Genomic DNA, 20,746 nt, shown 5'->3' with positions numbered 1-20,746 from the left:
CACACCACTATGCTGGGCTAAGTTTTGTATTTTTAGTAGAGACAGGGTTTCACTATATTGACCAGGCTGGTCTTGAACCCTGACTTGGTGATCCGCCTGCCTCAGCCTCCCAGAGTGCTGGGATTACAAGCATGAGCCACCATGCCCAACCCTATTTTTCTTTTAAATCCAAGTTCAAAATGGTATTTAGCTGAAGATTGCCCAACATTTTGTCCTATTTATCAACTTAGGTTAACAACTTTTAAAGTTAAGTATATATTATGCACAAAATATTAGGTGCTGTACAGAATTTAATCATCAATAAGGAATTGACATACAGCTTGTATTTCATACGAGAGTACAAAGAATAATTAGAAAGACTACACAGGAGCTCACATGGATGTGATCTAAGTGAGCATTATTTGGCCACAAAGTGGGGTCATTTAGATATCATTTGGCTAAACAGGGATGCTTTTAAAAAAAGTGGCATATGAGATAAACAGATGAGATATGGAAAATTTGTTGAAGGTAAAATCACGTGAAGTACAATTTGACAAGTACTTAATGAATGGGTCATTCTGGGTAAAGATAAATCTGTAAAATCAGTGACACTGCTGCATGAATGCATGTACCTACTTCAGGAAAAATGAATGTTTCTGTTTCACTGATATTTAGGAGTCACCATATGAAGGTAATGGGGCAGAAAGGTTCTGCGTTTAGTATGGCCTTAAAGGCCAGTCTGAGGACTCTGTATTTCATCTGTTGCTTTTGGGGAGTTAATAACATTTATCAATTGCAAAATACCATGCTCAGTCTTCTAGTTCAGGGAGGTTAATCTGTTAACAGTGTAAAGCTATGGAAGGATACAGGCCAAGGCATCTTGTTGGAGGGGATATGGTGAACATAAAACCTCATAGGCATTGGCAACTGATTAAATTTGGATTTAAGTGTGCTTCTGAATATCCTAATTGTTTATGGAAATGAATAGTGTCTTATTAATTACACTAGGGAAGTCAGGGTAAATGGTTTTTGAGAGAATAAAATTAATTCTGTTTAGGCATTTCACAAATTAATAAGAACTTTTGTGATCCACAGTGCTACAATTGCCAGTACCTATCTTGACAATTTAATTAAAAGTAAATAGTTGGCCGGGGGTGGTGGCTCACACTCATAATCCTAGCACTTTGGGAGCCTGAGGCGGGTGGATCAGGAGGTCAAGAGATTGAGACCATACTGGCCAACATGTTGAAACCCCAACTCTACTAAAAATACAAAAATTAGCTGGGTGTGGTGGCACGTGCCTGTAGTCCCAGCTACTCAGGTGACTGAGGCAGGAGAATCACTTGAACCCGGGAGGCACATGTTGCAGTGAACCGAGATTGCACCACTGCACTCCAGCCTGGTGACAGAGCCAGATTCCATCTAAAAAAAAAAAAGTTTTTTCAGCATAGTGTAGATTTGTTTCTGGTCTCCTATATGCCACACCCTACTCTAGGTGCTGGAGTATTCAGCAGTTCACAAAACAGACAAAAAGAAACAAACAGAAATCTTCTCTTCATAGAGTTTACATTTTAGTTTGAGAGTGGGGTGGGGACAGTAAAGGACACTGAGAAGTAGCCAGTGAAATAGGAGGAAAATCCTGAGAGATGTTAAATTAAAAGAGATGTAGGGCCGGGTGTGGTGGCTCACGCCTGTAATGCCAACACTTAGGGAGGCGAAGAAAGGAGGATCACTGAGCCCAGGAGTTCGAGACCAGCTTGGGCGATATAACAAGACCCTGTCTCTAAATAAAAAAAATACATGAGAGAAGTAAAAGAAATTTTAAGAAAGGAGTGATTGACTAGGCCAAATGCTGCTGGTAGATTAAGAGGAAGACAAGCAAAGGGTGATTACATTTGGCTAGATGAAAGTCCTTGGTGACTTTCTAAAGAACTCTTTTGAGAGAGGGTGGTGATAATGACAGAAATCTGATTAGAGTGGGATCAAGAAATAAGAGAAGAACTGCTAAAAGAGAAGAAGGAATGAATATGGACAACTATGCTACTTATTAGAGGAGTTTGCTATAAAGGATTGTGGATAAATGGGCCAGTGGATCAAGAGGAAATGGGATGTTTGTTTTGAAGTAGATTAAATTGCAGGATATACTTGTATATTGATGGAAAATCAACTGGAGAAGAAAGAATGATGATGAAGTAGATGGGAGAATTTCTAGAGTAATGTCTTTGAGTAGGTGAGGGGCAATGGTATCTAGCACACAAGTTGGAGAACTTGGCCTTGGATACGAAGATGGGTGATTCATCCTATATGATAAGGGGAAGCAGTATTTATGGGCGCAGCTGCAAGGATTGGTAGATTTGATCATGGGAACTTATGGAGTCTGTTTTTACTGCTTAGTTACCCCTTCACTACAGGGAAGTAAGAATGAAGGAAATTAGCTGCGAATGAGTTTTTTGTATAACTTCCATCAATAATCAGAAATATGTTATTTTATAATGAGCTTAAAAGAGAAAAATCTTTAGAATAAATCCATGTTATAATGTAATATGCTCTTTTCACAGATATTTACAACATGAGGCAGTACAGGATGCTTTAGTATTTATATGAGATATTGATTTCTACATTATGTGAATTCTAAGATGCAAGTTTCAGTACCTCTAACGTCTATCAATAGCAAAGTAGTTGAATGCATCATAGTGTTTCCACACTGGGGAATACTAGTGTAGTTATTAGAAAATAAATTTAAGTTAGATTTATATATGTTATACTTGAGGGATATTCAATATGCTTTTGTCAAATCAGAAAAGCCACTTACAGAGAAATGTGCTTTTTGTAATCTATGGTTTTTTAAAAACAAACAAAACATGTGCTTTGTGTGTGTTTTTGTGTGTCATGTTATTACTATGAAAAACAATATAAAATGATACAAAATGTTGACATTGATTACTGGAAGGGGTGGAGTATAGAAGGGTTATGGAGGGATTAGCAGGTTTATTTTTATAGATCTTTTCATTGTTTTATTGTTTCATTTTCACTCAGGTTAATGAGTACACTTCTTAAAATTCAAGACTAAAAATCAAAAACATCTAGAGACTCTGTGAAACACTCAATATATATTTGGGTAACACACCGAACATTAGAACCTAGACCTAACAATTTCATTCAGTAGTTCTTTCCATTAAAATAATCTTTATTGACACTTAGCACATCTTGGACTTTTTTTTTATTACTATCCTATTTGCCTCTTTCTGTGTCCCTGTGGCATTATGGATCAATTAGTAATTCGGGTGAAGACAATATAAGTATTTGTCTAAGTATTCTATGAAGTCTAATTCAGATGAGCAGAATGTTTAGAGAATTCCAACTCCTGTTCCTTGAGTAGATTTTTATGAACTCTTTAGAAGAATTTTATTCCAGGGAAGCTGCTGCCTCTGGAATGGTCCCACGTGTGACTCCAAGTCTACTGCCTGTCCTTACAAGGCAATAATCCTTAGGCTTCAATGTGAAATGAATTAAGTTTTTAAAATGCCCAATTCATAGCAAAAATATGAGCAGAAGAAAAGAATATTAGATGCAAGTTATTTTTCACCTCTACACTTACTTATCTTCCAGTAGTATTAATCATACCCGTCTTCTTGTAAGATTTTATTAACCTAGCTTCTATGATGCACTAGCCCCCATCAGAAATCTTACCCAACCCATATTTTTCAGTCCAGACTTCCTCCCTGAGTTTCAGAGTACCTTGCTTTACAGGTCCTCTTGACTAGATCAAACATTTCAAACCCAAAGTTTCTCAGGCTAAACTCCTGGTCTTTCCCACCAGTATTTTCCAATGTTTACCCTCTTAATGAATAGTACTATCATTTACTTAGTAGATTACTAAGGTAATCTACTCTTAGTAACTCCCTCTTTCTCATACCTCATTCTCAGTTTACCATCAGGTCCTGTTGATTTTACTTCCATTTCTGTGTCACTCCCATATCCTCCTAACTAGTCTACCAATCATTTATTCTATACCCATCCATTCCCCTCACATTCTTTGGAGTGTAGTTAAATGTTTTGATACTGCTTTGAATTCATGAATGATTTCTCAATGCTCTTAGGATAATATGTCCAATACAAGGCTCTAGGCTATATCTCTATAGTCCTTACTCTCTTGCTACAGTGTTCTAGCTACATTGACCTTCATTAGTTCATGTTTTGGCAAAGCTCTCTGTTATCCCTGAGCTTTACCACATACAGTTTCTATTGCGGGGTGAGGGAGATGTTTCATTCCCATATTTTTTACCTGGTTACTTCCTATTCAACCTTCAGATATCAGTTCAAGCATTACTTTCTCAGAGGAGCTTACCTGGATTTTTTAGGCTAAGCAAATTTTCATTGTTTCAGTTCTCATTGCACCATATACCTCTCCTTCTTAGTTACTGTCATAATAAAAGTTGACATTTGTTTGTATGATTTGATTAACATCCTCTGCATTCTAACAGAATTTTCTTTTTTTTTTTCCTTTTTTTAATTATGATTATACTTTAAGTTCTAGGGTACATGTGCATAATGTGCAGGTTTGTTACATATGTATACTTGTGCCATGTTGCTGTGCTGCACCCATCAACTCGTCAGTACCCATCAACTCGTCATTTACATCAGGTATAACGCCCAATGCAATCCCTCCCCCCTCCCCCCTCCCCATGATAGGCCTCGGTGTGTGATGTTCCCCTTCCCAAGTCCAAGTGATCTCATTGTTCAGTTCCCACCTATGAGTGAGAACATGCGGTGTTTGGTTTTCTGTTCTTGTGATATTTTGCTAAGAATGATGGTTTCCAGCTGCATCCATGTCCCTACAAAGGACACAAACTCATCCTTTTTTATGGCTGCATAGTATTCCATGGTGTATATGTGCCACATTTTCTTAATCCAGTCTGTCACTGATGGACATTTGGGTTGATTCCAAGTCTTTGCTATTGTGAATAGTGCTGCAATAAACATACGTGTGCATGTGTCTTTATAGCAGCATGATTTATAATCCTTTCGGTATATACCCAGTAATGGGATGGCTGGGTCATATGGTACATCTAGTTCTAGATCCTTGAGGAATCGCCATACTGTTTTCCATAATGGTTGAACTAGTTTACAATCCTACCAACAGTGTAAAAGGGTTCCTATTTCTCCACATCCTCTCTAGCACCTGTTGTTTCCTGACTTTTTAATGATTGCCATTCTAACTGGTGTGAGATGGTATCTCATTGTGGTTTTGATTTGCATTTCTCTGATGGCCAGTGATGATGAGCGTTTTTTCATGTGTTTGTTGGTGGTATGAAAGTCTTCTTTTGAGAAATGTCTGTTCATATCCTTTGCCCACTTTTTGATGGGGTTGTTTGTTTTTTTCTTGTAAATTTGTTTGAGTTCTTTGTAGGTTCTGGATATTAGCCCTTTGTGAGATGAGTAGATTGCAAAAATTTTCTCCCATTCTGTAGGTTGCCTGTTCACTCTCATGGTAGTTTCTTTTGCTGTGCAGAAGCTCTTTAGTTTAATGAGATCCCATTTGTCAATTTTGGCTTTTGCTGCCATTGCTTTTGGTGTTTTAGACATGAAGTCTTTGCCCATGCCTATGTCCTGAATGGTACTACCTAGGTTTTCCTCTAGGGTTTTTATAGTATTAGCTCTAACATTTAAGTCGCTAATCCATCTTGAATTAATTTTCATATAAGGAGTAAGGAAAGGATCCAGTTTCAGCTTTCTACTTATGGCTAGCCAATTTTCCCAGCACCATTTATTAAATAGGGAATCCTTTCCCCATTTCTTGTTTCTCTCAGGTTTGTCAAAGATCAGATGGCTGTAGATGTGTGGTATTATTTCTGAGGACTCTGTTCTGTTCCATTGATCTATATCTCTGTTTTGGTACCAGTACCACGCTGTTTTGGTTACTGTAGCCTTGTAGTATAGTTTGAAGTCAGGTAGCGTGATGCCTCCAGCTTTGTTCTTTTGACTTAGGTTTGTCTTGGAGATATGGGCTCTTTTTTGGTTCCATATGAACTTTAAAGCAGTTTTTTCCAATTCTGTGAAGAAACTCATTGGTAGCTTGATGGGGATGGCATTGAATCTATAAATAACCTTGGGCAGTATGGCCATTTTCACGATATTGATTCTTCCTCTCCATGAGCATGGTATGTTCTTCCATTTGTTTGTGTACTCTTTGATTTCACTGAGCAGTGGTTTGTAGTTCTCCTTGAAGAGGTCCTTTACATCCCTTGTAAGTTGGATTCCTAGGTATTTTATTCTCTTTGAAGCAATTGTGAATGGAAGTTCATTCATGATTTGGCTCTCTGTTTGTCTGTTACTGGTGTATACGAATGCTTGTGATTTTTGCACATTAATTTTGTATCCTGAGACTTTGCTGAAGTTGCTTATCAGCTTAAGGAGATTTTGGGCTGAGACAATGGGGTTTTCTAAATATACAATCATGTCATCTGTAAAGAGGGACAATTTGACTTCTTCTTTTCCTAACTGAATACCCTTGATTTCTTTCTCTTGCCTGATTGCCCTAGCCAGAACTTCCAACACTATGTTGAATAGGAGTGGTGAGAGAGGGCATCCCTGTCTTGTGCCAGTTTTCAAAGGGAATTTTTCCAGTTTTTGCCCATTCAGTATGATATTGGCTGTGGGTTTGTCATAAATAGCCCTTATTATTTTGAGGTACGTTCCATCAATACCGAATTTATTGAGCGTTTTTAGCATGAAGGGCTGTTGAATTTTGTCAAAAGCCTTTTCTGCATCTATTGAGATAATCATGTGGTTCTTGTCTTTGGTTCTGTTTATATGCTGGATTATGTTTATTGATTTACGAATGTTGAACCAGCCTTGCATCCCAGGGATGAAGCCCACTTGATCATGGTGGATAAGCTTTTTGATGTGCTGCTGAATCCGGTTTGCCAGTATTTTATTGAGGATTTTTGCATTGATGTTCATCAGGGATATTGGTCTAAAATTCTCTTTTTTTGTTGTGTCTCTGCCAGGCTTTGGTATCAGGATGATGTTGGCCTCATAAAATGAGTTAGGGAGGATTCCCTCTTTTTCTGTTGATTGGAATAGTTTCAGAAGGAATGGTACCAACTCCTCCTTGTACCTCTGGTAGAATTCACCTGTGAATCCATCTGGTCCTGGACTTTTTTTGGTTGGTAGGCTATTAATTATTGCCTCAATTTCAGAGCCTGCTATTGGTCTATTCAGGGGTTCAACTTCTTCCTGGTTTAGTCTTGGAAGAGTGTAAGTGTCCAGGAAATTATCCATTTATTCTAGATTTTCTAGTTTATTTGCGTAGAGGTGTTTATAGTATTCTCTGATGGTAGTTTGTATTTCTGTGGGGTCAGTGGTGATATCCCCTTTATCATTTTTTATTGCGTCTATTTGATTCTTCTCTCTTTTCTTCTTTATTAGTCTTGCTAGCAGTCTGTCAATTTTGTTGATCTTTTCAAAAAACCAACTCCTGGATTCATTGATTTTTTGGAGGGTTTTTTGTGTCTCTATCGCCTTCAGTTCTCTAGCAGAATTTTCAACTGTTTTTTTCAGCATTGTATGTCTAGTATTTAAAACCAAGTATGTTACTTCATAAATATTTGTTCAATAAATAAATAGATGAACTTTCATAAAAATTCAAAAGTTTATCAATATTTCTTAAAATTTATGATTTTTAGCATTGATATTATAAGCATAAGAGAAATACACAAACATTGAGATATGTAGAAGGATTAGTGTAAAGATGAGTGCATAATTTGACCTTTACATTTATGATGAAAAAACTGGTTATTTATTTGTATATATACTTGCCAACTTCCTCCTACTTCCTTGTCATGTTTTCTATTATCCAGACAAAGTAAATACTGGGAATCATCAAAGAATATTATTTTTAAATATTTGGGATCCTCTTTTTAATTTTTTCCTTTTTTTCAGGGTCTGATCTTGGGATAGAGTGAAGGCTGAAGGAATTGATATTAATTAGAAACAATTTTTGCTGACTTTAGGGACTGGAATGGTATAATAAACTCTATATATAATGAAGAGGAATAAAAGTCACGTGAAATACCAGCAGGTCATTTGACAAATTATCTAGATTCTGTGTATATATCTGTATTTAAGTCAAAACTTGCATGGAGTATAGCGTTGCAGTTGAGAATCATAGGTTTTAGAGGTATACAGCACCAAGCTCTGTCTACCTACCTTCTTTTAGCCTTAGTTCTTTCTTTTTTAAATGGAAAATATTAACCTAATCTACCTCTTGATGTTGGGAGAATAAAAATGTATCTGTTAATACTCTACAACAAAATATCTATATTCACAGATTTAATACATAAATACACACATATATATATGTGTATCCATTTGTATCTATGTCAAGTTATCCACACACACACGTACATACACATAAACACACAAATATTTACCTTAGGACAGTAACTAGCACATTCAGTGCTCAAGAAAAGTTAGCTATATTTATAATTTAAGATGCTTATGTTGCATACTATCTAATTTACAATGCAAAATAACTAGGAAAAAAAAAGGAAGAACTGATAGAACTTCAGGCAGTTTAAATAGCTTCCTGTCTTTTGGAATATTTTTGAGGTTGGGAAGAAATGTTTGGCCCCTATCATGTGGTGTTCTTTCTCTTACATAGCATATTTTCCAAGGTCTTTATGACTTATAAGGTCAAGTGCTTATCGTACCTCTTCTCACAAACAATATCAAGTAAAATTGGGAAAAGTGCTTGGTAGATATATCTGCAATGAATTTTTATTTAGAACTTGTGTTTTGGTGTGACTGAATTTCTCTCAGTTTGAAAAATTTGACATTTAGCATAATCTTGAAATATGTGGTTCTTTCCACTGTTAGTTTTTAAGACTTAGCTTTTAAGACACCAGTCACCAAAAAGGCAATATCCTTCCCTTCCCTAAATGTGATAGTATCTTTGAACCACAAGTTAATGGAAATGAACAATTTTAACTGCCAAGCCACAACAGTGTCTCCAGTGTCTGTCATCTTGCTTTGAGCTGGTACAAATGCATGTGTTCTACATCTGTACTAGAGAGTTTAGCCTTGACATTCCTTCATCCTGTGCAATATTTGTTAAATAAAAGAAAAAGAAAGGGGCAGGCATGCTTTGCCCAGATGTGATATTTTGTCAGCCTGGAAATTCTTTGTCTATGGCTTTACTGTCACTGAACAGTTTCCACCAGTGCTGGCCTTCTGTATCCAATTTAAATTGATGATTGCTAGAGTCATATTACCCTAATTTCTAATCAGCTAATTACAATGGATCTACTGTGCAGAACAAGAGTACTACAATTAATTCCAATAGAAGCTTTTTTCTCAGTTTCATGTTTATAAATTCTGTATTAATTATCTTTTATAAGCCAGTTTAATTTTTAAGTATCTTTAAAAGGTTAGAATAAAAGCAATCCAAACATTTTTAAAAATTTATCAGAAAACAAGGTCATGTATCACATTCATTCCTAAAAAATGCACAATGATTCTTATTTATAGAATCCATTGTCTTCTCTCAATCCTAGACATGAGAAAACATAAGAAATCTTGAGAAAACATAACAAATCTTGATAGTTTGTTCTTTCCACCTTCCCTTTTCTCCCTTCTCCTGTTGCTTCTCTTTCTCTCTACTCTTTTTACTTCTCCTCCCAAAAGATATACCATATTTAGTTGTGCTAATAAAGTGATATAAATGTCAAATGGATTAATCAGTTTTAGAACATATTCTTCAATCTGGCAGTGTAGTTTTAAAATATATAAGTTAGAAAAATATGTTTGAAACTAGGTTTGGACTAGGTTTTCCAATTCTTTGTGTGTGTGTGTGTGTGTGTGTGTGTGTGTGTGTGTGTATTTTAAATAGATAAATGGATATAGATGTACATATAGATGTAGATAGATATAGATATAGATAATCCTCAAGTATTTTTACTAGTAGCAATATGTTTACAAACAGTTTGGAGACTGCCACTCCAAAACATCAGTTCTAGAAAGGAATGAATCTTTTTACCATTATACTCCCAGAACCTAGCACTGTTGGTTACATGTTTTGGGAGTCAATAAATATTTATTAAATTAATTAATGGAAGATTTCAGCATACTTCATGGAGCTCAATCAAACATCAGTCAAGTCTCAGACACATCTGTTTGGTGCATGCTCTTGTCATTGTAGTCATTTAAACAATATCAAGTAATGTTTTAATGGCAAGTAGTAAGGTGATATCCTAAATAGATTTCATAGGCATTCATTTTCTCTGCATTTTGTATTTAAGATGTGGAGTTCAAATATTGCTAAATAATTAGTATAATAGAAAGTCTCTGAATCTGTGCCTAGTGACTCACTAGACAACGAAATGACCCATTTTCACTGAAACCCACTGACTGATGCCTACACTTGAATAAATGCTCACACTTAGTGGGATACTGCTTGCTGCCTATGCACTCTGCCTTTTTAAATTGTGGTGTATGCTAATTAAGAGTCATTCACATTTGTTTCCAAACATGTTTATGCTAGTTGTTATTTTTATTAAATTTAATATTTAATTATTCATGTAATTGAATCAAATGTCATAAAAGCTGATGAAATGTGAGAGCAAAAAGAAATATTTCTAGGCTGGGCACAGTGGCTCACGCCTGTAATCCCAGCACTTTGGGAGCCCAAGGTGGGTGGATCACCTGAGATCAGGAGTTTGAGACCAGCCTGCCCAACATGGTGAAACCCTATCTCTACTAAAAATTAGCTGGGCGTGGCAGCACACACCTGCAGTTCCAGCTATCTGGGAGGCTGAGGCAAGAGAATCACTTGAACCCAGAAGGTGGGGGTTGAAGTAAGCTGAGATCGTGCAACTGCACTCTAACCTAGGTGACACAGAGTGATACTCTGTCTCAAAAAAGAAAAAAAAAAGTTTTCAAGAAAAGTTAATGTTTTGGAAAGTTTTGGCTAAAATTGTGGTTAAATTAGGTGTGGAAAAATAATTGCACATTATTGGAGCGAGAATCATAAACATCCAGATGATTTTCATGAGCAAGTCACTTAAAAAGTACCTTTAGGTCCCTGCTATGCTTTCCAGAAGTTGATACTGTAATTTATAAATGATGCATTGAAGGTAATTTGTATAAGAAAGATTATAAGAAACTCTGAGGAGCAGTCACTTGCCCAGAAAAGACCTTATTTATGGTTTTAAAATGGTAACTACTTGGACATTTGTGTGTTTTACATTAAAAATTATGCTTTGTGTGCTTTGTGTGATCCTCTCCTTAACTGTTCCTTTAACAAACTCACTAATGACAGTCCAGCTGTGTCAGATTAAGAGGATTTCTACTGTAGTTCAACTTTGAGAGTTAATTTCACTCTTCTTTCATGGTTCTGGGACAATGTAATTGAAAAATCCTGATATAAAGGCAAGGTGTTAAAATCAATTACTATTTGCAATTTCCTTGTATGAAACATGATTTTCTTAATATTATACTACCCAAAGAAAATTGAGAAATAAGTAAAAATATACAGCTGATAGATGGGATAGCAAAAGTTACTCAGATTTTCTCATTTCGAATATCTTTCATAACAGCCTCATTATTTTTACTGATTAACAATAATTTAAGTTAGAATTATGACTGCAAGCCCAACCAAAAATTCTAAAGCATATTTTAATATATTGGGGATCTATAAAAGTTTCCATATGAAAAGTGTTTATCAGAAGATGTTTCAAATTCTCCATTTTAGGATGTACAAAAATGGTTAAAACTCTGTGCAAGCTTTCAAGAAACAACAGTGGACAACATCAAATTGACACAAAGGAGATAGATGGATGATGAGTTTACTTCTCACTAAGAAGATAAGAGAGACTTCACCTAGAAAGTGTGGTTTAAACTGCAGCTTAAAATAAGCAGTTTCTGGTATACAGCTAGAGGGAAAGGTCGTTTCAGAGGGAGGAAACTAGACGAACAAAGGGCGATAGGAGGAGCGCAGAAAGTATTACAGAGGGAAGAAACTGGGGGTCAGGAGAAGAAGGGAGCTACCTGAAAGCCAAAGTGTTGGAACTTTTAAGTAAGTTGGTTATTTTAGGTACTGATGGTCCTTGAGTCTAGAAATGATAATTTATGGAATATCTGTTAAGATAGGTATAAAGTGTTACAGGAGAACCTGTAAAATAATGACTGGTTCTGCTTATTGTGAAGCTTCTTCATAGATGAGATGACACTTCATTTCCATTTGAAGTATACACATGTTGGGGCTACTTAGAGGGCCTTGTTTGAAGTGAGAAGAGACTAGAAACAGAGATAGCAATACTGAAAGGGTGTAATGCAAAATCAGTCATGAACTTAATGAAACAATTTTATTTCATTTTTCTGGCAGTTCTTGTTGATTTTTAAAAGTAAATTCCAAATTAATAAAATTTAATAAGAAATATTTATTTCCTTTTATTTCATTAGTTGCATTTCTTTATTTTCAGAAATTGCATCATTAAATTGGTATCTTGAAAGAACTTACCTAAAGTAAAAAAGTTAATAAATTTTTAGATCAAAAACTGTGTCATTCCTAAATAAAATGAAAGGCAAAATTAAAATTAACTTTTTTGTACATAAAAGAAAATGTTTGCTCAAATTGTTTGTTGTTAAAAGGAAACTAAAATTGGATTTTAAATAATTTTGATGGATTCCAAATTGTTGTCATGTTTCAGTTTTATGTAACTTTAAGTGAAATGTCTTCTTTAGGTATTAGGGAGTTTTCTTCATAAATCATTAAAGAAAATGTTCTTCTTAAAGTGGACATTCATTTTTGTACATGATTAATAGGAAGGAGTACCGTTTTATTTTTTTTTTCAATGCTCTCCTGGCTTTCAGTTGAGAAGTTAACTTAACTTTGTAAATATGCAAAATAGTGACAAAATAGTTTAATCATACAGAAGTGTTTTGTAAAATGCATATAGCCCAAGAAAATATGAATACTGTTTATATGTAGAATTATCTAAAATATGTTAGGAAAGTCAATATTTGTAAGAATTTGCAGAATTCAAACATCCATATTTTGGGAATTATAATTTTTGTGCATTGAGAAACACAATTTTTAAAATGACATATTTAAATTAATAAATGTAAAAACATCAATTAAAAATATTTTTTATCCTACTATACAGAAAGTACTTTGTAGGATGTAACTTTTATATGTACAAAAAGACTATGTAAACTACCTTTTACAAACCATAGTCTCATAAAATTATATTGATACATCATTTTTCTTCAGTTCTTTAGCATATCTCTTTAGCATCTTTTAATATTCAAAATTATTTTTCCAGAACACGATCTTAATGACTTACACAAAGGTTATCCTATTTGATGTGTCAGATTTTATTTGACCACAGATGACTGGCACTTAAACTTTTTAAAGAGTCTCTAATGTAACCATGGGGACGAACTACCTGAGACCTAAATGTCTCTACCCATCTCTTAAAAGTATAGTACAGGGCTAGGGTTAAGGTAAGTAAGCCTTATGCATCTTAAAGCTTTTGATTCATAGTATGAATTAGCTTTCCAATTTGTATGCTGCTTTCTCTAAACTTCCCCATCCTGAGTAGTATCTTTGTTTTCTTTTTTGTTATTTTTAAATTATTTGGAGCTAACCTATGAGGATGCAGATGCATAAGAATGACACAGTGGACTTTGGGACTCGGGGGAAAGGATGGGAAGTGGATGAGGGATATAAGACTACAAACTGGGTGCAGTGTATTCTGCTCAGGTGATAGGTACACCAAAATTTCACAAATCACTACCAAAGAACCTACTCAAGTAACCAAATACCATCTGTTCTCCAATAACCTATGGAAACAAAAAAAATTAAAAAAATATTTTTTAAGGTTTAACATTGTTTATGATTATTAGTGATTTGTATATTTTTGTAAATTTTATATTAATGTATTTTTCTGTTAATTTATACAGGTGCCTTTTGCCATTTAGGTTGCAAATATTTTTCTCTTCTTTACTTGCTTTGATATTTTGTTTATGGGATTTTGAAATGCAGATACTTATACTTCAATGAGCTGAATCTAAGAATCTTTCTTTCTTTCTCTCTCTCTCTTCCTTCCTTCCTTCCTTCCTTCCTTCCTTCCTTCCTTCCTTCCTTCCTTCCTTCCTTCCTTCCTTTCTTCGTTCCTTCCTTCCTTCCTCTCTTTCTTTCTCTCTCCTTTTCTTTTCTTCTTCTTCTTCTTTTTTTTTTTTTTGAGACAGAGTACCTCTGTGTCACACAGCCTGGGGTGCAGTGGCATGATTTCAGCTCACTGAAGCCTCTACCTCCTGGGTTTAAATGATCCTCCTGTCTAGCCCCTCAAGTAGCTGGGACTAGAGTTGTGCGCCACCACACCTAGCTAATTTTTTGAATTTTGTAGATACAGGATCTTGCCCTGTTGCCCAGGCTGGTCTTGAATTCCTGAGCACAAATAATCCTCCTGCCTGAGCCTCCCAAAGTGCTGGAATTACAAGAATGAGCCACTGTGCCCGGGCGAATCTCACTTTCTTTTTTCTAAGCTGTTAGGTATGCACGTGTGTGTGTGTGTATGTGTGTGTGTGTGCACGCTCGCGTGTGAGTGCATGTATGTGTATATATGTTTGTATGTGTGTGGTAGACTATAGTAAATGGCACAGAAGAGACAAAATCACACAGGTAAACTTTGAAATGTCAGTTTACCGTATATCATTCTAATCATTTGGGGCAAAGTCAAAGAGCCTATGTGAAGAGTTCACATGTTTATGAATTACAGGAATCATTTGAGTTGCAAGGGTGAGTTGAAAATGTCTTGGGGTTATTTTTTTTCCAAATGAAGATATTACTTTGACAATCAGGAACCAGGACATACTCTCCTGAAAATGGCGAATTTGGTTGATTTTGAAAATACAGAAGAAACAATTCTCAGGAAGATGAAAAGTTAGGCTGCAATTGTCACAAGAAAACTTTTATCTGATGAGAACTTGAAGCTGACTACAGGGGTGACAATAAATGTTTCCCATTAGAAGTGACACTGCACATTTTAGATGATGAAATACTATTGTTAGTGGTTGTAGAACTTTAATGTTGCCAGAATATTTCATCAAGCAGAGTCTCTGCATGTGGTAAAATTTCATCAAGTGGCGTCGCTACATGAGGTAAAATTTCACCAAGTTAAAAATGCTTATGAACACTATTTTATAAAATATGTATTTATATATTTGGCAAAATTATAGAGAAAAGTAAGAAATGAAAAACATAAATTTCAGGGTGGTAGTTACCTCTGGGAAAGAGGGAAGCGGGTGTAATCAGGGAGGGTAAATAGGGGACAACAACTGGACTGGGAATGTCTAAGTCGGTGCTGGTCACACAGGGTTGTTTTACAGTATTCCTTATCTCTTGTATATGCATTGTGAATAGGCTTTGTTTGAATAGGATATTGAAATATTTTAATAACTAACTTTAACAATCACAAAAATATTTTCGGTGAATACAAGAATGGTCAAAAAACATTGAATGCATCATATGAACCCTCAAGTCCTGGTTCCCTTCCTGGTCATTTTCTCACACTGTGTTGACTAGTGACTTCTCATGTCTCTGTGCTGCCTCTAGTGCTCCCTCATTCCTCTCTGGTGCTTGGCCCTCCTTGTTTTGGTGTCCAGAGTTTTCTCTGAAGAGATATCCTAGGGAAGTTCTCCCCAGCAGCATACAAATAAACTTGAGTTCCCAAATCTGACTCGCCTCCAGTGCAGAGTTGACTTACCTATGCCTTATTGCCTTGGAATTGCATGTTCATGCTCCATGTTTTCCACGTGGGGAGTCGGGTAGTATAGTAAGCTAATCTATGAAAGTTGTTAATAAAAGAAGTAGAGTCTCTCCTCTTGTATTTCTCCTGTCAATTTAGAGACAATGTACCCTGCCTTATGTTGTCTGCTTAAAACTGTGAAGTGATAGTTTCCATCCTACATTTCTTTTCTCAGGTCCAAACCTCTGTATTCAGCTGTATGCACACTTGTATATCAGATATACATAAAATTGAATGCATAGTTTTTCATACTTATCCAAAACCACCTCTTTCTCTCCCACATTTTGACTAATGGCAGAGCTACTGTCTGCTGGTTCCGGTAAGGCACATAGGAGATATCCTAAAGCCATCTCCTCCTCACCTCTCCATTTTTAGTGATGTTTCTTTTGCCATCGGTTTCCTTTTCTGCATCCCTCTGTTGTAGTGCAGGGCTTGATTTTTACTCAGCTGGATTATGTATGCAGTAAAAAACTTTAAAAATTACAAATGGCCTCCCTACTGATCTATAATGTCGTCTACGCAAATTTATTCTCTACCCAAGGTGAACGCTATAGCACATTCATCTGTCAATGCCATTCTCCTGTTCAAAAATCACAATGTCTTCTCATTGTCCATATCAGTATTCCCCAAATACATACCTCAGAGGGACAGAAAGATGAGTAAGTAAAGTGCATGGAAAAAAAATATTAGCACTTCTATTTATATTTGTTTTGAATGTAACACAAGGATACAATGCTTTGTATAATAAAAGGATAGTATCAAGAAAAACTTCATTTTACATTAAAATGTGTTTGAAGCATACAGTGCATTTTAAAAATGTTTTCACCAAAACCATTGTCTATCACTTGAAATACTAAATTCTTATATTGAAAAAATTTTTGTAGTCTAAGATGTTATTATTGTTAAACAATAGTGTAGTAGTCTTTTCTTGCTGGACATTTCATATGAGTGTTCTATACAATTATTTACTGCCATCAAGTTTGTGTCCTATTTGTTCATACATCTGTAATGTGTGTTTATATATATGTGGGCATGCATGTGTGTATATATATATGTGTATATATATATGTATGTATATATGTATGTGTGTATATATGTATGTATATATAAGTGTGTGTGTGTGTGTGTATATATGTATACCACACACACAGTGGTGGGAAAGAACTAATGCATTGAGCTGATTTTATTTCAGATGCTCGCTCTGCAGTTATGACATTTGGGTTATACAATCTGCCCAAATTATGGCTAACCTGATAAAAAGCTCCATGGCATTGCAGTACTGGGGAATGATGGGCAATTTCTTAAAGCTTAAAGATTAATATGTTCAATAATAGCAATACATTATTGAATTCATGTTTTAAAAATCTTGATGTGTCTTTTTAATTGCCTTTGTTCAAGATAGTTAAAGTGCATTCAGTTTTTTTTTATGCCCTCAGGATAAAGGCACCTGGGATTTTTACTCAGTTAGAGCAGATATTTTGGTGGTATTTATTGGTCAATGAAGATTTCTCATGGAATTTTCTGTAAACTCTGTTGTTCTAATGTCTGGATAGTGTGTTTATGGTTCTTGGGCTTTCTTCCTTTCTTCAGTCTTTAGGGTAACTGTGTTTTAGGTTTCATTAATCTACTGTAAAATTTTCTGTTCTAAATGAATGATTATTTGGAGGCAAAATACAGTCAGAAATTAAAATAAACACATAACTCTAAGCATGTCCACAGATCCACCTTCTATATTGCACTGAGTTAATAATTTGTGCAATTCAATATTCATTATTCTAAGCTTTTTGAGATGAGGGAATGGGTCTGACTCAATTGCTTAGGCTGGAATGCACAGGCATGATCATAGATCATAGCTTACTGCAATCTCCTGGGCTCAAGGAATCCTTCCACTTCAACCTCCTGAGTAGCTGGAACTATAGGCATGCATGCCATCATGCCTGGCTAATTTTTAACTTTTTTTTCCTTTTTTCTTTTTTTGTAGAGACGAGATCTCTTTATATGGCTCAGGCACTCCTAGCCTCAAATGATCCTCTTGCCTTGGTCGCCCAAAGTGCTGGAATTATAGGTAGGAACCATCAGACCTAGCTATTCTAACGTATTATTTTTTAAAAATTAAAATAGGTAATTTTATCTGTTGAAGTAACAAACATCCACACACTTTTATTTCCTAGTCCCTTTAGTCAGACCCACAAAATATAATATTTTAATAAAAGGCATTAAGAGTGAATTCTAGGGTGATGCCAGTTAATTAATAATACTTAATCTATTACTTTTATTTATAAATAATTCCCTAGGAGTTTGTGTACTATACAGAATAAATGACAGACAGTCAAAACTTTCAATGAGACTGATCGACTACAATAGGTGTTATCCATTTAATTATCTATAACATATTGCTTATGCATTTACTATTTCCAGTAATCTAATTTCTGGCTAAGCAATCTCTCTCACATTACGGAAAGAAAATATTTAAGATGAGGTAAAGGTAACACTGAAAAATACAAAGATAAGCAATCGTCTATTGGTGCCAGATACAATGTGACTGAAATACTGATTTTAAAATAAACATTCTGGAATCATGACAGGAAATGTATTTTATGTCTTAAACTCAAGTCTATAAAAGCTAGAATGGGTAGACAGAATTGGTATGGTAAGTGGGTTCTGCAGCTGTGTTGGCTCCACAGATGCTTTGCATGTGTTGTTCTTGAAGAGCAAATAAAAGAGAAACCCCCTCATTTTTCAAGAGCATGGGAATATGTCTTTTTTTTCATTTTAATAATGGTACCAGATATGATTCTCATTCTATTTTCTTAAAATATTTGAAACAGTGAGTAGACACTTAATCTTGAAGACACAGCTGTTCAGACGATCAGGCACAAAAGAAGCCCAACAATATTCTCAAAGTGAAATTGCAATTGTAATTATGTGAATGTTAGCTACTGGAATTATAAACATGGGGCCCCAAGAGGAAAACTGGGAAGCTGCCAACTTCATTTTCTGAAACTATTCACATATATCACAAAGAAACTTACACTTTTCACCCTTCTCCACTTATTGGCATGCAAACCATCTCCTTGCTCTCTGTTTGAAGAGCTGCTCTTGCTTCTCTTGCTTCTTCTAGTCAAAGGTGGAAGTCAGGTGGCTGGAAGTTGCTTAAATGATTTCCTCTCATCTGCCCATAATGAACAGCTGCAGTAAATTGTTCAACATCATTTTGAATATGCATAACCCAATGCACAGCTCAGATTTTTAAATGTAACTTTATATTCTTGGCTATTCCACTGTTTGCATTGTTCATTTTAAGGCATTTAAAAATTGATACAAATCAAATTATTGTTGCAGTTTGATACTTAAAAAAGACTTATTATTACAGGACCATTGAGATATGTTTTAAAAAAATATTATTATACATTAAGTTCTGGGATACATGTGCAGAACATGCAGGTTTGTTACATAGGTATACACGTGCCATGGTGGTTTGATGCACCCATCAACCCATCATCTACATTAGGTATTTCTCCTAATGCTATCCCTCCCCTAGCCCCACAACCACTGAAAGACCCCTGTGTGTGATATTCCTCTCCCTATGTCCATGTGTTCTCATTGTTCAACCCCTTATGAGTGAGAACATGCGGTGTTTGGTTTTCTGTTACTGTGTTAGTTTGCTGAGAATGATGGTTTCCAGCTTGATCCATGTCCCTGCAAAGGACATGAACTCATCCTTTTTTATGGCTGCATAGTATTCCATGGTGTATATGTGCCACATTTTCTTTATCCAGTCTATCATTGATGGACATTTGGGTTGGTTCCAAGTCTTTGCTATTGTGAACAGTGCTGCAATAAAATTATGTGTACATGTGTCTTTCTAGTAGAATGATTTATAATGCTTTGGGTATATACCTAATAATGGGGTTGCTGGGTCAAATGGTATTTCTGGTTCTAGATCCTCGAGGAATCGCCACACTGTCTTCCACAATGGTTAAACCAATATACACACCCACCAACAGTGTAAAACTGTTCCTATGACTCCATATCCTCTCCAGCATCAGTTGTTTCCTGATTTTTAATGATCACCATTCTATCTGTTGTGAGATGGTAACTCATTGTAGTTTTGATTTGCATTTCTCTAATGACCAGTGATGATAAGCTTTTTTTCATATGTTTGTTGGCGACATAAATATCTTCTTTTGGGAAGTGTCTGTTCATATCTTTTGCACACTTTTTGATAAATTTTTTTTTCTTGTAAATTTGTTTCTGTTCCTTGTAGATTCTGGATATTAGCCCTTTGCCAGATGGATAGATGCAACAATTTACTCCCATTCTGTAGGTTGCCTGTTCACTCTCATGATAGTTTCTTTTGCTGTGCAGAAGTTCTTTAGTTTAATTAGATCCCATTTGTCAGTTTTGGCTTTTTTTGCAATTGCTTTTCGTGTTTTAGTCATGAAGTCTTTGCCCATGCCTATGTACTGAATGGTATTGCCTAGGTTTTCTTCCAGGATTTTTATGGTTTTATGTCTTATGTTTAAGTCTTCAATCCATCTTGAGTTATTTTTTGTATAAGGTGTAAGGAAGGGGTCCAGTTTCAGTTTTCTGCATATGGCTAGCCAGTTATCTCAACACCATTTGTTAAATAGGGAATCCTTTTCCCATTGCTTGTTGTCAGGTTTGTCAAAGATCAGATGGTTGTAGATGTGTGGCATTATTTCTGAGGCCTCTTTTCTGTTCCATTGGTTTATATATCTGTTTTGGTACCAGTACCATGCTGTTTTGGTTACTGTAGCCTTGTAATATAGTTTGATATCAGGTAAAATGATGCCTTCAGCTTTGTCGTTTTTGCTTAGGATTGTCTTTGCTATATGGGCTCTTTTTTGGTTAGGCTCTTTTTTGATTCTATACAAAATTTAAAACAGATTTTTCTAACTCTGTGAAGAAAGTCAATGGTAGCTTGATGAGGA

At 35.5% G+C, this 20,746-nt stretch overlaps 1 protein-coding gene across 2 annotated transcripts in view; it reads left to right on the top strand.

Annotated features, from left to right (window-relative positions):
- CFAP299 (cilia and flagella associated protein 299) overlaps window positions 1–20,746 on the top strand; it is a 442,080-nt gene that overhangs the window by 299,110 nt on the left and 122,224 nt on the right. The window contains exon 4 of one of the 2 annotated variants that reach the window (XM_065545060.1): window positions 17,773–17,856. The exons of the other annotated variant lie outside the window; for it this stretch is intronic. Within the exon in view, the coding sequence (XP_065401132.1) occupies window positions 17,773–17,808 (36 nt within the window). The 3' untranslated portion in view covers window positions 17,809–17,856. The remainder of the gene's footprint in view (window positions 1–17,772; window positions 17,857–20,746) is intronic. 2 annotated transcript variants of the gene reach the window in all.

The sequence above is a fragment of the Macaca fascicularis genome, chromosome 5 (assembly GCF_037993035.2).
Source record: "Macaca fascicularis isolate 582-1 chromosome 5, T2T-MFA8v1.1".
NCBI classification, from domain to species: domain Eukaryota; kingdom Metazoa; phylum Chordata; class Mammalia; order Primates; family Cercopithecidae; genus Macaca; species Macaca fascicularis.
This window is presented reverse-complemented; position numbering and strand designations above follow the sequence as displayed.